This window comes from Bos indicus, chromosome 18 (assembly GCF_029378745.1).
Source record: "Bos indicus isolate NIAB-ARS_2022 breed Sahiwal x Tharparkar chromosome 18, NIAB-ARS_B.indTharparkar_mat_pri_1.0, whole genome shotgun sequence".
NCBI classification, from domain to species: Eukaryota; Metazoa; Chordata; class Mammalia; order Artiodactyla; family Bovidae; genus Bos; species Bos indicus.
Genome location: NC_091777.1, coordinates 57,847,070 through 57,860,825, shown reverse-complemented (window position 1 = coordinate 57,860,825; position 13,756 = coordinate 57,847,070). Strand labels below are relative to the sequence as shown.

General features: G+C 48.9%; 1 protein-coding gene across 1 annotated transcript; it reads right to left on the bottom strand.

Moving 5' to 3' along the window:
• Positions 1-2,254: 2,254 nt before the first annotated feature.
• SIGLECL1 (SIGLEC family like 1) lies at positions 2,255-6,060 on the bottom strand. The gene is made up of 4 exons (XM_070772252.1): positions 5,790-6,060; positions 5,570-5,675; positions 3,460-3,613; positions 2,255-2,388 (listed from the first exon to the last, which is right to left on the bottom strand). The coding sequence occupies exons 1-4, from the start codon at positions 5,986-5,988 to the stop codon at positions 2,347-2,349; spliced, it is 501 nt and encodes a 166-aa protein (XP_070628353.1). The 5' UTR covers positions 5,989-6,060; the 3' UTR covers positions 2,255-2,346.
• Positions 6,061-13,756: the final 7,696 nt, after the last annotated feature.

Below are 13,756 nucleotides of genomic sequence, written 5' to 3'. Positions count from 1 at the left end.
AACAATGAGGAAGAAGCAAGAGGATACAAGACTGAAAGCCACTCACCTGGCTGCAGCAGTGGATTCCCAGAGAGAGAGTAACCGGAAGACAGGAAAACAATAAAAGACAGATAGGAGCCTCTCACGTGGCAGAGAGAGAGAAGACTCTGATGATGCCCCAGGAGCCCCAGGTAACTGTGACAGTGGGGACAAGCTGACTTTCTGATAGATACAGTGCAACATACTCTGGTAAACACCAAGATGGCCCAGAGAACATCTCAGCCCATCTCGGTCACAGGAGTTTCTGGAGAAGTGTAAAGTTGTTCTTTCTTACAACCTCTGGAATGCCAATTAGGGGACCTCAACCTGAAACATAGCTTCTTATATATGCCAGTGTGTCCAATCCCTCTTTTGTAAATTAAATGCTCAAGTAAGTTTTTCACCAGAACAGCTTGACATCAGGCAATTGTCAACATTTTGAGCTAGAATTTTGTGCAGACTGTGAGGTCCAGTGTCTGGCTTCTTTGCCTCATTGTATGGTGCGTGGTAGGTGCCTGTATTTCTGTGGGATGTGTGAACTGCATGCATACATGGGTGGCTTATGTCAAATCTGCCTTGAGCACAAGATGACCATCTCACTGGTGATGACAGATGGGAGAACCCTCAGACTTACAAACAATGCCCCAGCAGAGAGATGAAACTTTTCTTCAGTTCAGTTCAGTCTCTCAGTCGTGTCCAACTCTTTGCAACCCCATGAATCACAGCACGCCAGGCCTCCATGTCCATCACCAACTCCCGGAGTTCACTCAAACTCACATCCATCGAGTCGGTGATGCCATCCAGCCATCTCATCCTCTGTCGTCCCCTTTTCCTCCTGCCCCCAATCCCTCCTAGCATCAGAGTCTTTTCCAATGAGTCAACTCTTCTCATGAGGTGGCCAAAGTACTGGAGCTTCAGCTTTAGCATCATTCCCTCCAAAGAACACCCAGGGCTGAGCTCCTTTAGAATGGACTAGTTAGATCTCCTTGCAGTCCAAGGGACTCTCAGGAGTCTTCTCCAACACCACAGTTCAAAAGCATCAATTCTTCGTTGCCCTCTGAAAAATTACCAGCATCTGGCTCCAAAAAAGGAAGTTGTCATTCATTCTGAAGGAAACACACAGCTGGGGTCCCCTCTCATGCCAGAATCCAGTTCTCATTCCTTGTATTCCTTTGTGGTCAAGAAATATTGCAGTAACCTCCATTTAACTGGGCTCTTTGCCTCCAGTCTTACCTCTTCTAAATACACCTCAGGGCTTCGCTGGTGGTCTGGTGGTTAAGACTCTGTCTGTCAGTGCAGGGCACACAGGTTCAAGCCCTGGTCTGGGAAGATTGTGTTCCACATGCCTCGGGGCAACCAAGCCCACACACCACAAATACTGAACTGTGCTCTAGAGCCTGTACTCCGCAACAAGAGAAGCCCCACTCACTGCAACTAGAACAAGCCTTCAAGCAGCAATGAAGACCCAGTGCAGCCAAAAATGAATTAATTAAGCTTAAAAAAGTACACCTCAATAACCACTCCTGGGATCGTCTCTCACTGTATATCTAGTCACTCTATTTCTTTGTTTCAAAACTTCTAACAGTTTATTCATTCACTCAGTTATTCAACAAACATGTTTTAAAGCCTATTTCAGGAACCATTCTGGTGCCGGTGATACAAGTAGAAAGCAAGACAGACAAGACCCCTGTTTTCATGGAACTTCCATTTAAGGGAGTCGGGACAAGGTCCCAATGTCTTGTGATGGCATTCAGGGCTTTTATGTCGTTTCTCCTCCTACATCTCTCAATACCACTTTTGACTCACTTTCTACCCAGGTACACCTCAAGTAAGGAGACTCAAGTGCAAAGAGAAGGGGTGGGTTTGGCAAAAGATCGTATCCAAAGACACGACCACTAAGCATTCAAGCAAGGATCCAATCCGTGTGTGTGATGGCTCTTGTGTATGTATTTCAGGTACTAGGTGCATAATAGGGGCTCAAAAACTATTTCTTGGTGGACATATTTCACAGTCTCACGTTTATTTCTCCTTCTTTTGAAGGAGCTCCCAGGATGGAGCATCTGTCTTCTGGCTAATCCAAACAACATATCATATAGTTTGCTTTCAGGGGTTCAAAGACCAGGTCCAAGGTAACCCTATTCAATGGATAACCAGTGAGGGGGCAGGTGGGACTGGAGAGGGCTTCATGGGCTGAGGATACTCTGGGGGGTCCGAGTTTGTTGTAGACTCCAGGGTTCCTGGGGTCTCTAAGGATTCTATGGGCTTTGGTGACTCCAAGGGTGATGGGGACTTCAGGTATGAATGTTGTTTTCACAGGCTTTGTCAGCTTCAGTTTATCCTGCTCTTCTTGGAAGTTTGGGGTGATGGGTCCTGCAGGGCAGAGCAAAGAAAGAAGGATGTTGGAACAGGTCTAGACGTGAGGTACCCAAATCTGAAAAGGACAGAATTCTGTCCCTTTCTTTGAGCACTGAATTAAAGGCAGTGTGGAGCAAGGGATTGGCTTCACCTTTCATCAAAATCCCCATAGTTGGAGCCTGCCACCCTGTCTTCTCCTACTGATCCTTCCTCCCTGTGCATTCTCAGCACCACAAGCCACCCAGCTGTTCCCAGACTCCCCTGGGAAATTTTGTCTGATTTCTCCAGGGAGGTTCAGTCTCTCACCCCTCTGGGCGACCATCACCCCCAGCCCAGCCCTGCTAGTGTGATGCTGCCTTCCCCACCAGCCTGGCTGCTCTGAGGGCGGGGCCTGGGCCCGGTCCACTTCTGAGACCTCAGCATGGAGAACAGGAGATACTGCAGGAAATACTGGTGGAATTTAACAGATGTCTGGTTGACTCACAGAGGGACACCAGCTCCCAGTGCAGGGTGAAAGGAGAGCAGCAGGGTGCTTCTGGCCCTAGAGAATCATAATGACTTAAGAACAGTGAGACCCGGCTACTCGGTGCTGACCCTTCTAAGCCCTGCTGAGGATAGGGGGTGCAGGACAAATAAAGGCGTAACCTGGGCATGGCCTGGTCTTCAAGTCTTTCAGGCTGACCTAGGCCTGTGGCACCTACAGGCTGTGCTGACTACAGCCTGCCAAGCGCTCAGAGACCAAACCCTTTGATTTCCCTTCCAATGCTACAACTGCTGTATTGGGTTCTCCTAATCCTCTTCTCAATGGGGACTCTGTGTGTGTGTGTGTGTGTGTGTGTAGGGGGAATGAGTTGCTGATTCTAATAACCCTTCAAGTTACTCCTCTTAATTTTCATCTGTCTTCCCCTCCCTGGGTCTTAGCGTCACCATCTATAAGATGATGTGTAAGCATGCTCTGGCATTCTAGAAGTCCTGTAAGACCGAGGATGGTATTAATGCTGCCTTTACACACTGTATGTGCCTCTCCTCATGGGTCTTGTGATCATTATTCTGATAGGCTAGATTCCAGACACATGGGGTACCTACCAATATCTGCTGCTCAGGAGACGGGGTGACTTTGGATTTTCCTGGTTCCTTGAGCCTTAGAGACGTCTCGAGTCCTTGGCGGGCTCTTTTAGGGCTCTTTTCTGCCTTCATTGCTGCAATTTTCTTTGCCTGCTTCATTCTGATATGTTTCGCCCTAAGGAAAAGATGCTCTTGATCAGTTCTGGCTCTCCACCCACAATACGGGCTCTGATCTCGCTGGGAAATGCTGGTTTAGAGCCTGGGTTGTCTGGAGTGAGCCATGCAGCCTCTCTGGGGATTGCTTTCCTATCGTGGACAACGGAGACGCATGCTTGTCAGGCTGTGGGGCTCAGATGAGGTCAGCTATGAAAGGGCTTTGCAAACTCTGATTCTTGTTGGTCTTCAAGTCCAGCTGGCTATACTTAAAACATAGCTCCCCAGGGATTTCCCTGGTGGTCAAGTGGTTAGCATTCAGCGCTCCAACTGCAGGGGTCACCAGTTCAATCCCTGGTCGGGGAACTAGATTCTACATGCCATGTAGCATAGACAGTGAAGTCACTCAGTCGTGTCCGACTCTTTGTGACCATGGACACCAGGCTCCTCTGCCCATGGGATTTTCTAGGCAAGAGTACTGGAGTGGGTTGCCATTTCCTTCTCCCGGGAATCTTCCTGACCCAGGGATTGAACCCAGGTCTCCCACATTGTAGACAGACGCTTTACTGTCTGAGCCACCAGGGAAGTCTGCCATGTAGCAGGCCCACCCCCCCCCCAAAAAAAGGTGCATTTAGAGTGCACCTAAGTAACAGCTAAAAATGAAGTTGATAAAGGTTCTTGGGGTTGGTTCATAAGGACTCCTAAGATTTGGCTAAACGTGCTGGCTAGAAGCCTGGAGTGAGAAGGGCAGAGATGCCAGAGGCAGGGCAGAGAGCTGGGCAGGGGAGCCTCTGGCCAGTCCAGACGTCTTGGAGTTAATCCTTAGTTGAGGACCATGGAGGAGTCAGCTGGGAGGGGAGGTGTGAACTTGGGGTGTGCACAGTCTGGAGAGGGAGAGGCAAGAGGCTGGTGTCATGATCTAAGCCAGGCCTGAGCTGGGTAAGTGAGGAGGGGCAGAGAGAGTTGGGAGTAACTGTCCATCAGGGTCCATCAGGATGAAGAAGAGGAGTGGGGTGGCAGGGCAAACTGGGTTGTTTTTTTTTGCGGGGGGGCATGTAACGACAACCCAGTGAATCCTCTTCTAAGGATTAACTCCAAGATGTCTGGACTGGCCAGAGGCTCCCCTGCCCAGCTCTCTGCCCTGCCCTGGCATCTCTGCCCTTCTTACTCCAGGCTTCCAGCCAGCACATTTAGCCAAGTCTCAGGAGTCTTTATGAACCAACCCCAAGAACCTTTATCAACTTCGTTTTTAGCTGTTACTTAGGTGCACTCTCAATGCACCTGATGTTGCACAGAGACACCGGAAGTTCCTCAGATGTGTTCCCGGGGTCTCTGTACACGACTTTCCACCACATGAGCAACGTTCAGCCCTGCTGCCACTTGAGACAGCTCCCTGGGGACTCCGCTGGTTTCACTTCCTCCTCCGCTTTCTATTTTATGAAGTTCTTTGAAAGCCTCGGTCCCTTGGGCCTGTTTTGTGGCCTGTATAGTCCCGATGGCCCTGGCTTGTGGGGACCCTGTTTGCTGCGAGACCCTGAGTTCCTCAAGGGTGGGGGGGTCCATCCAGCACCACAGGCCTGGGGGTAGCAGGCTCTGGGAGAGGCTGAATGGTGAATGTTTTTAATTGGAGGACTATTGCTTTACGATGTTGTGATAGTTTCTGCTGTACAACAAAGTGAATCAGCTGCATGTATGCCTATATCCCCTCCCTCTTGAGCCCCCCTCCCTCCCGCCCCCATCCCACCCTTCCAGGTCATCACAGAGCATGGAGCTGAGCTTCCCGTGCTATCCAGCAGCTTCCCATTAGCTAAATATTTTACACACGGTAGGGTACGTATGTCAGCGCTACTCTCCCAACTCACCCCACCCTGACCTCATGCCAAACAACAAGGAAGACAGGAACACAAACCCACCCATCAACAGACAGGCTACCTAAAGCTGTACTAAGCTTACGGTGAATCTTAACCTCAGTACTCACATGAGTGGGACAAGGCAGAGGAAGAGCAGTGTGACTCCGATGGCTCCGTAGAACACGCCCCGAATCAGCCCTTTCATGAAAGTCTGGGCAACCAAAGGACTCCTTCCTGGAGGTAGAGAGCTCATGAGAAGGGGTTCTCCCCGGGGACCTCCCAGCTGCCTCCCCAGACCCCAGGGCCCACCCCCTCTTCCCCACCCACATGGGGCCCCTCCACCATCACCTGACTTCAGCAGGATGGTCAGAGCGTGGGTTCCCTCTGGGTTCCTGCCCTCACAGAGAAGGCTCGTGCCCGTTTCAGGCAGCTTGGTCAGATGGATGGTGCTGTTGGCCCAGGGGCCAAGCGTGGTAGAAGTCACCCGAAAGCCTGTGTGGTTCATGGCCACGGGAGTGCCCCCAACCCACCACTGCACGGAGGGCATGGGGGTCCCGCGGAAGGAACAGCTGCACTGCAGAGTCTTCTTCAAGGAGCAAGAGGAATCGAGCAGCCTGGTGGGGGCTGTGAGGGAGGGAGGATCAGGAGTCAGCAAGCATACTGATTCCCTGTCTGCCTCCTCCAGGACCCAGCCTTTTCTTTATTTGTGATAAACCAGGAACTTCAGAAAGACTTTCTGGGTCTTCCCCAGTGGCTCAGTGGTAAAGAATCTGCCTGCCAGTGCAGGAGACACGGGTTCAATTGCTGGTCCTGGAAGATCCCACATGCCATGGAAGAACTAAGCCACAACTTCTGGGCCTGTGCTCTAGAGCCCGGGAACCACAACAACTGAGCCCATAAGCCAGAACTACTGAAGGCCAGGCACCCTAGGTGCTGTGCTCTGCAGCAAGAGGAGCCACCGCAGTGAGAAGCCCACTCACTGCAACTAGAGAAAAGCCCACAGAGTAATGAAGACCCAGGAAAGTCAAAGATAAATAAGTGAACAAAATTATATATTAAAATATATACATATTTTTTGGAAGTCCAGAGGAGTCAGGCCTCACAGACCAGTTGCCCTTCACCCTTTCTCCTCGTCTGGCCTGAACCGAACACTCTCCAGACCGATGGCAGAGGAGTCTCCTGAGGATCTGCATTGCCTGTGATCCCTCATCTATCCACCGCCACCAGGCTAAACTGCCCAACCTCAGTAACTCTCTTCCTTGGGTCCCCAACTCTGGCCCTTCCAGCTCCACCTGTGGTCAGATTTTTCCCTCCATCACTGTCTGGATGCTCCTGGCAAGTCATTTCCCCTTCTACTCTTCCCTAGTCTGGAAAACAGAGACTTCCTGAGCCCGTCTCACACAATCATTGCTTGGAAAAGGCATACAATGAATGCCTGAGGTTTACTGTGTTCCTGCCCCAATTCAGGACCACTTACCACCCATTCAATGAACATTTTTAGATTTTCCTCTTCCCCATCCCGGTGGACATGGACTGAGCATTCATCTTAAGCAAAGACTGCTATGCTTATTTCTGAGTAAGAACACCATGAAACCACCTCACTCTCCGTAGAACAGGTCGGACATGTGGTCCATCCAGTGAGATTGTGGGTTAATAAGGGATAGTCATGCTCTTCAAGGTCTCCAATAATGAGCAATTGGTCCTTAGCATTTCCATGTACTTAGTCATTGGAGTTGTTTGGGGTTACTGGAGGAAAGGGGTCATTTCCCCCTGAACAGTTGCCCTTGATCTTGGGCTTTCCATTTGGGTCACTTGAGGCGATGAGGAATTTGCAGGCCTCTCCTCCACTTCCCTTGCTGACCTCCACATTATTTTCACCATCTGGGGAAGCAGGCCATGGAGAGTGATCAAAAGAGGCTGAAAAAAACTTACTAACTTTGGAACTTGGAGCATGCTAGCAATATTCAGACAGCTCCTGTGCTCAAATATCTTCAGACCCCACCCTCGCCCTCAACTCTACTGCCTGGCCCAGGCCACCCACCCCCACCTCCACCTCCCCAATCCCCCCCAACTCCTGCCAGAATCTGGCCCACAGATGCTTAACCCACATTGGTTCCTTGGTGCCCTACACCCTCGCGTGCCTGCTTGGTCGTGTCTGACTTTTTGCGACCCTATGGACTGTAGCCCACCAGCCTCCTCTGTCCATGGGATTTCCCAGGCAAGAATACTGGAGTGGGTTGCCGTTTCCTCCTCCAGGGCGTCTTCCTGACCCAGGGAACAACCCTGCTGTCTCCTGCATTCCAGGAAAATTCTTTGCCGCTGAGCCATCAGGGAGGCCCATCCTAAACCCTTAAGCCCTCTTGTTTCACGTCACCACCCAGCCCTGGCTCTGGAGGCTCGGCTTCCTCAGACCTCTCCAGCACTGCGTCTGTTCCCACTCACCCAGCCGGAGCCCTGGCGGCGCCATGAGCAGCAGCAGTTGTTCTCGGCACAGGAGAGGCCCGGGGCCTAGACCACAGCAGGCCCAGAAACCCGAGCTGTCTGGTTCAGAAGGGGTGATGTGATGAATACCTGGAAGAGGCTGCGGGGGTGGGGAGAGCAGAAAGAACTCTTAGCCAGCGGGGGCTTCGGCCTCTTCTGTCATCCTGAAGGCGCGTCCCCTCTGAGAAGCAGGAATTCTGTGGGATGTGATGCCTGAGGGCCTGCAGACAGGACGGCACCACCGTGATGCTCTGTGATGCCCCGAAGGCACGTCTCCCTCCACACCCCACCCGCCCCAGTCTTTCACTCCCCTCCCCAGCCCCCTTAGGAGGGTCTTTAGTCCCAGGTCTGCAGGCTTCCTCTAAAGTTTACCAGTACCTCATAAACTGTGTGCCACAGGGAGACAGGGTCAGGTCTGGGGGTTTGGAATGTCCCCCTGGGGCCCTGGTGAAAAATAGCCTGGAGGGGGAGTGACCGCAGGCCAGGTGGTCAGGGGAGAGAGGTGGTGACTGGGGAAGAATGGCAGGCTGGAGCTGGTGCACAGGCTGTGAGAGATGGAGAGGATGGGACCGATTTAACATTTGGGGGGAATAAAAACGGATGGGGGTTCCTACTGCTGATGGGAAAAGTTCCAAACCTTCTTGCATTGTAAATGAGGGTCCCCACAAGTTTGCATCACCCTTGTCTTATGTCCCTGTGTCTTTCTCAACCTTTTCCCAATGCTCCCCTTTCCAAATTTCACCCTAAACATAGCTCTCCCGTCATCAGGGACTCTTGTGTTTCCCAGCTTTTCCTTCTGTAGCTCTCCTCTGTCCACATTCAAATCCTTCTTCAATTTCATAACTGAGTTCAATGCTGCTTCCTTGATGCAGCCTTTCCTGATTGCCCCACCCAGTCAGAAGTAGGTAATCTCTCCCCTCCCAGAATTACCAAGTGATTAAAAAAAAAAAAAAGGCTGCATTGTGTCTTAGTTGCAGCACGCTGGCTACAGGGCATGTAGTTGCTCCGCAGCAGGTGGGATCTTAGTTCCCTGACAAGGGATGGAACCTGTGTTGCCTACACTGGGAGGTGGAGTCTTAACCACTGGACCACCAGGGAAGCCCCTATCAAGTAGGGGTTATTTGTTCTTTTCTGGAGAAGTGACTTTTTCTTCATGGCAGAGTGATTTGTTTTTGTCTAGATGCCAGAGAGTAACTTACCCTTCTTTTCATTACTCACAAATTCAACCTGTTTAGGGATGCAATATTGCCCGCTAAAGCAATACTTTGGCCTCCTTTGCTGTTAAGAGGGGACCGTGTGACATTGTTTTAGTGGAAATAAGCTGGGGATTCTCGGGAAAGTTTTTGCTTTCTTGATACTGTCCTTTCCTCTTTCCTGTCACTTCCTTCTTCTTCCTCCTTGAATATGGATGTGATACTGGAGGTGGAGCAGCAATTTGGCAACCATGAGGTAACCATGAGGAAGAAAGCCACTCATGGTTGATGTTCACTTAAGGATGCTTTAACAGAGCAATTCAAGAAGCCTAGTTCCCTGACGGCCTTGGAGAGCTGCTATGCCAATCCTGCGCAGCCTAGCTCTGCACATCTTTTTTTAATTGATGTATAGCTGATTTAATGTTCATTTCTGCTGTACAGCAAAGAGATTCAGTTTTATATCTGGAGAAGGAAATGGCAACCCACTCCAGTATTCTTGCCTGGAGAATCCCCTGGTGGGCTGCAGTCCATGAGGTTGCAAGAGTCGGATACTACTTAGCGATGGACACAATATATATATATATAGTGGTGGTTTAGTTGCTAAGTTGTATCCGACTCTTATGACTCTTTTCCATTATGGTTTATCACAAGATATTGAATATAGGACCTTGTTGTTTATCCATTCTGTACTCCAAATCCATCCCTCCCCCACCCAGCTCCCTCTCGACAACCTATATCAACCTTGACAATCCTGTATCAAATAGACCCCTGTGCCCTGTGCAGAGCTTAGAAATGAACTTGTTTGATAGTCACTGATACAATGTTCACATCAATCTCACCTTCCTTCAAACTATTGCTCCCACACACACTTGTTTTTTTGAAAAGCACCGACTTCAGAGCAGGAGCCCAGGGTTTGAGTGCCGATTATGTCAGCTATGACACTGATTCATTGGGAAACCACAGACAACTGCTTTTCCTCTCTGGGCCATTTCTGCAATAATTCTGCAATAATTCCTGGGAAAGAGGCAGAATGAAGAAATACGTCTGGGCATGACCTTCCTTATTAGCATTTTAATCAAGCATTACCAAAGACATGAGTATTTCAGGTTCCAGGGTTATTTTATGTCCTCAGACATTGGGTTGGTCTCAATTGATTTCTGGTAAAATATTCCAGCAGCCGCCACTGTGGAGCTCGTTGGCTTTTGCCATAAACTCTGGTCTGCATAAGGATTCCGAGACTTCTTTCCAGTAATTTTATAGACAGGGGCTAGCAACAATCCCTGATGCAGGATATGTGTGTGTCCCCCAAAATCCAAATAGGCCAATCAGACACTGGGCTTCTAACTTCTTTTTTCCGCCAGACATCCTGTACTTTTCAAATTAACAACCTGTGTGGGTTTGGGCAGTTTTATTGGTTCCCATTTATTATATCCAATCAATTTTGGTTGAAGGGAGGATTTATATGTCTCCTGTTTAATAATACTAGAAAGGGGAAATGTTCCCCAGTCATACAAGGTATCTATTTATTAATACATTGAGGTAAAGGAGGAGATTCAATGACTTTCCATGAAATCTATTTAAACATTCCAATCTTCCTCTAAACTCCCACAGTAATCCCATCAATTCTTGAATTTCCATAGCTTCCCCATTCAACTGTAACTCCTATTAGGACTGACTAGCATCTGGTCCCATCACTTCATGGCAAATAGGAGGAGAAAAAGTGGAAGCAGTGACAGATTTTATTTTCTTGGGCTCCAAAATCTTTGCAGATGGTGACTGCAGTCATGAAATTAAAAGATGCTTGCCTTTTGGAAGGAAAGTTATGACAAACCTAGACAGCGTATCAAAAAGGCAGAGACATCACTTTGCTGACAAAAGTCTGTATAGTCAAAGCTATGGTTTTTCCAGTAGTCATGTACAGATGGGAGAGTTGGACCATAAAGAAGGCAGAGCACCAAAGAATTGATGCTTTCAAATTGTGGTGCTGGAGAGGACTCTTGAGAGTCCCGTGGACAGCAAAGAGTTCAAACTAGTCAAGGCTAAAGAAAATCAACCCTGAATATTCATTGGAAGGACTGATACTGAAGCTGAAGCTCCAATGCTTTGGCCACATGATGCAAAGAGCTGACTTATTGGAAAAGACCCTGATGCTGGGAAAGACTGAAGGCAAAAGGAGAAAGGGGACGACAGAGGATGAGATGGTTAGATAGCATCATTGACTCAATGGTCATGAATTTGAGCAAACTCTGAGAGATAGTGAAAGACAGGGGAGCCTGGCATGCTGCAGTTCATGGGGTTCACAAAGAGTCAGACATGACTGAGTGACTGAACAAGTTTTAGAGTCACAGAGCATGACGCTCCCATGTTAAGGAGTCTCAGAAACATGTCTCTGTTTTATTGCTAATGTGCATATGGCTTTGAGTGCCCCACTGGAAGTGGGGCCAAGGAACCCAGGCCCTTTAATGAATCTTTATCTTGATTAGGTTATGGGACCATCACCTCAGGTGATTTGCAGGCAGATTTCTCATTGTCCTATCTGTCTTGTGGCTTTTTAAATTCCCCCAAGCTAAGGTAGATACAGCAGACTTGATTGAGGTCCTTCAATGCTGGGGGATGATCCAGGGTTCCCACGGGTCCACCCAGTCTCCCAGAGTGCTGCACTGAGACCTTTGTTTTGACCCCATCAATGTCCCCTTTATCCCAGTTCTTTTTTAAGATTAATGTATTAATTTTTGACTGGGCTGGGTCTTCTTGCTGCACGTGGGCTTGCTCTATTTGCAGCACGTGGGTTTCTCATTGCAGTGGCTTCTCGGTTGTGGAACACAGGCTCTAGGTGCACGAGCTTCAGTAGTTACAGCGCACAGGCTGAGTTGCCCCTCTGACATGTGGAATCTTCTTGGACCAGGGCTGGAACCCGTGTCCTCTGAACTATCAGGAGGATTCTTAACCATTGGACCACCAGGGAAGTTCCTATTTATCCCATTTCTTAAGGACTGTTTAAAGATTTCCACCCTGTCAGACTTGGACTCTCCCCTTCATCTTTCTTCATTCTCTGGTAAATTGCTTTAATGTTTTGTGCTCCCTGTGGTTTCAACAGAACGCTTCCTTTAGTAGCAGCAGCCCCGAGGCTAACAGCTTTATCTTGGGCTGGACAGAACCCAAACTGGGCTGTCAGGATCCAGCCCGGCCTTTTCCTCTTCTTTCATGTTAGCTATTACAGATAAAAATAACCCAGGATCATGCATTTAGCTTGTTCTTGTTATGTTGCATTTTCTTATGCATCCAGTGAGTCAACTTCTTGGATGTTGTATCCATCATTAAAAAAAGGTAACCCTTAACCTCCTATAACTAATTACAGAACAGTTGTATTTCAGCAACCCTTGAGTAACCCTGGGGCCACCCAGGAATCAGAGTCATCACCTCGTGTCCTCATCCTTCCTTTTCCCAAATGATGTGCTTCAGTGGGTCCTGTTTGCTCTAGTGGATTTCATTTCTATGCCAGCAGCAAAGCTAGGGAACGGTCTGCAAGATGCCTCATTCCTGACAGTGACTGCAGATTGCAGGGGTCCCTAAAAGCCCCTCGTTTTTGACATCTATTGAAAGTCTGCGGGCCCTCAAGACTACCCTCAGATTTGATAATTCACTGGAAGTACTCCCAGAATTCACAGAAGGACTTCCCTGGTGGTCCAGTGGTTAAGACTCAGCCCTTCTGATGCAGGGGTCATGAGTTCAATCCCTTGTCAGGGAACCAAGATCCCATATGCTGCAGGGTTCAGCCAAAAATAGGAAACAAAAAGAATCCACTTCCAGAATTCACTGAAAGCTGTTTTAGGTTACTGTTTTTTGCAACTAAGGACACAGATTAGAATCTGCCAAGAGAAGGAGCACAGAGGGCAGAGTCTGGGAAAGTTCCAGCCAGACAGCTTCCTGTTCTCTCCCCGAGGAGTCAGAGACAGAGCAACTTAACTGTTCTGGAGTTAATGCCTGACAACAGGCCCAGAAGACTGACAACCAGAGAAGCTCACCCAAACCCTGTGACCAGAGTTTTTATTGGACCTTCATCATGAGGGCATCTGCCCTTGTGGCAGATTTTACTCTCCTGCTCCTTCTGAAGGTGAACTGATACCACAGGATCCAAAGCCCCCACTGGAAATCACGTTGTTAAACTGTCTTGTGCGGCCAGCTCCTGCCCTTAATCACAGCTGAAGACTCTTCAGTGTGACGCCAGGACCTCAGGCAAACGGAGACTCTCCATCAGGCAGGACTTCCCAGGGTTTAGAGATTATACCTCCTGGAATCCAAGGGCAAAGGCCAGACCTCTCTTTGGGCTCCATTAACTTCCTTACTACATAGAATGATGTGTGCTAAATTCAAGGTAGCAGTGATTGCTAGATTTTAGTGGGAGATATGGTTGGGGAAGGGGTACAAAGGGTGAGTGTTTTAAATTTTAAGCTGGATGGTAGGTGCATGCTCTTTTATATACCATTTTTATACAGTTCTGTAAAGTATCTGCCAGCAATGTGGGAGAACCAGGTTCGATCCCTGGGTCAAGAAGATCCCCTGGAGAAGAATGGCAACCCACTCTAGTATTCTTGCCTGGAGAATTCCATGGACAGAGGAGAAATGAAAAATTGATCATTT

Excerpts from the sequence above, each read along its gene's own strand:
- SIGLECL1 (XM_070772252.1), bottom strand. The coding sequence starts at position 5,988 with ATGCCCTCCGTGCAGTGGTGGGTTGGGGGCACTCCCGTGGCCATGAAC. Across the intron at positions 5,676-5,789 it reads GACCATCCTGCTGAAGTCAG|GAAGGAGTCCTTTGGTTGCC; the intron begins GTGATGGTGGAG and ends CTCTACCTCCAG. Across the intron at positions 2,389-3,459 it reads CTCCTGAGCAGCAGATATTG|GACCCATCACCCCAAACTTC; the intron begins GTAGGTACCCCA and ends TCTGCCCTGCAG.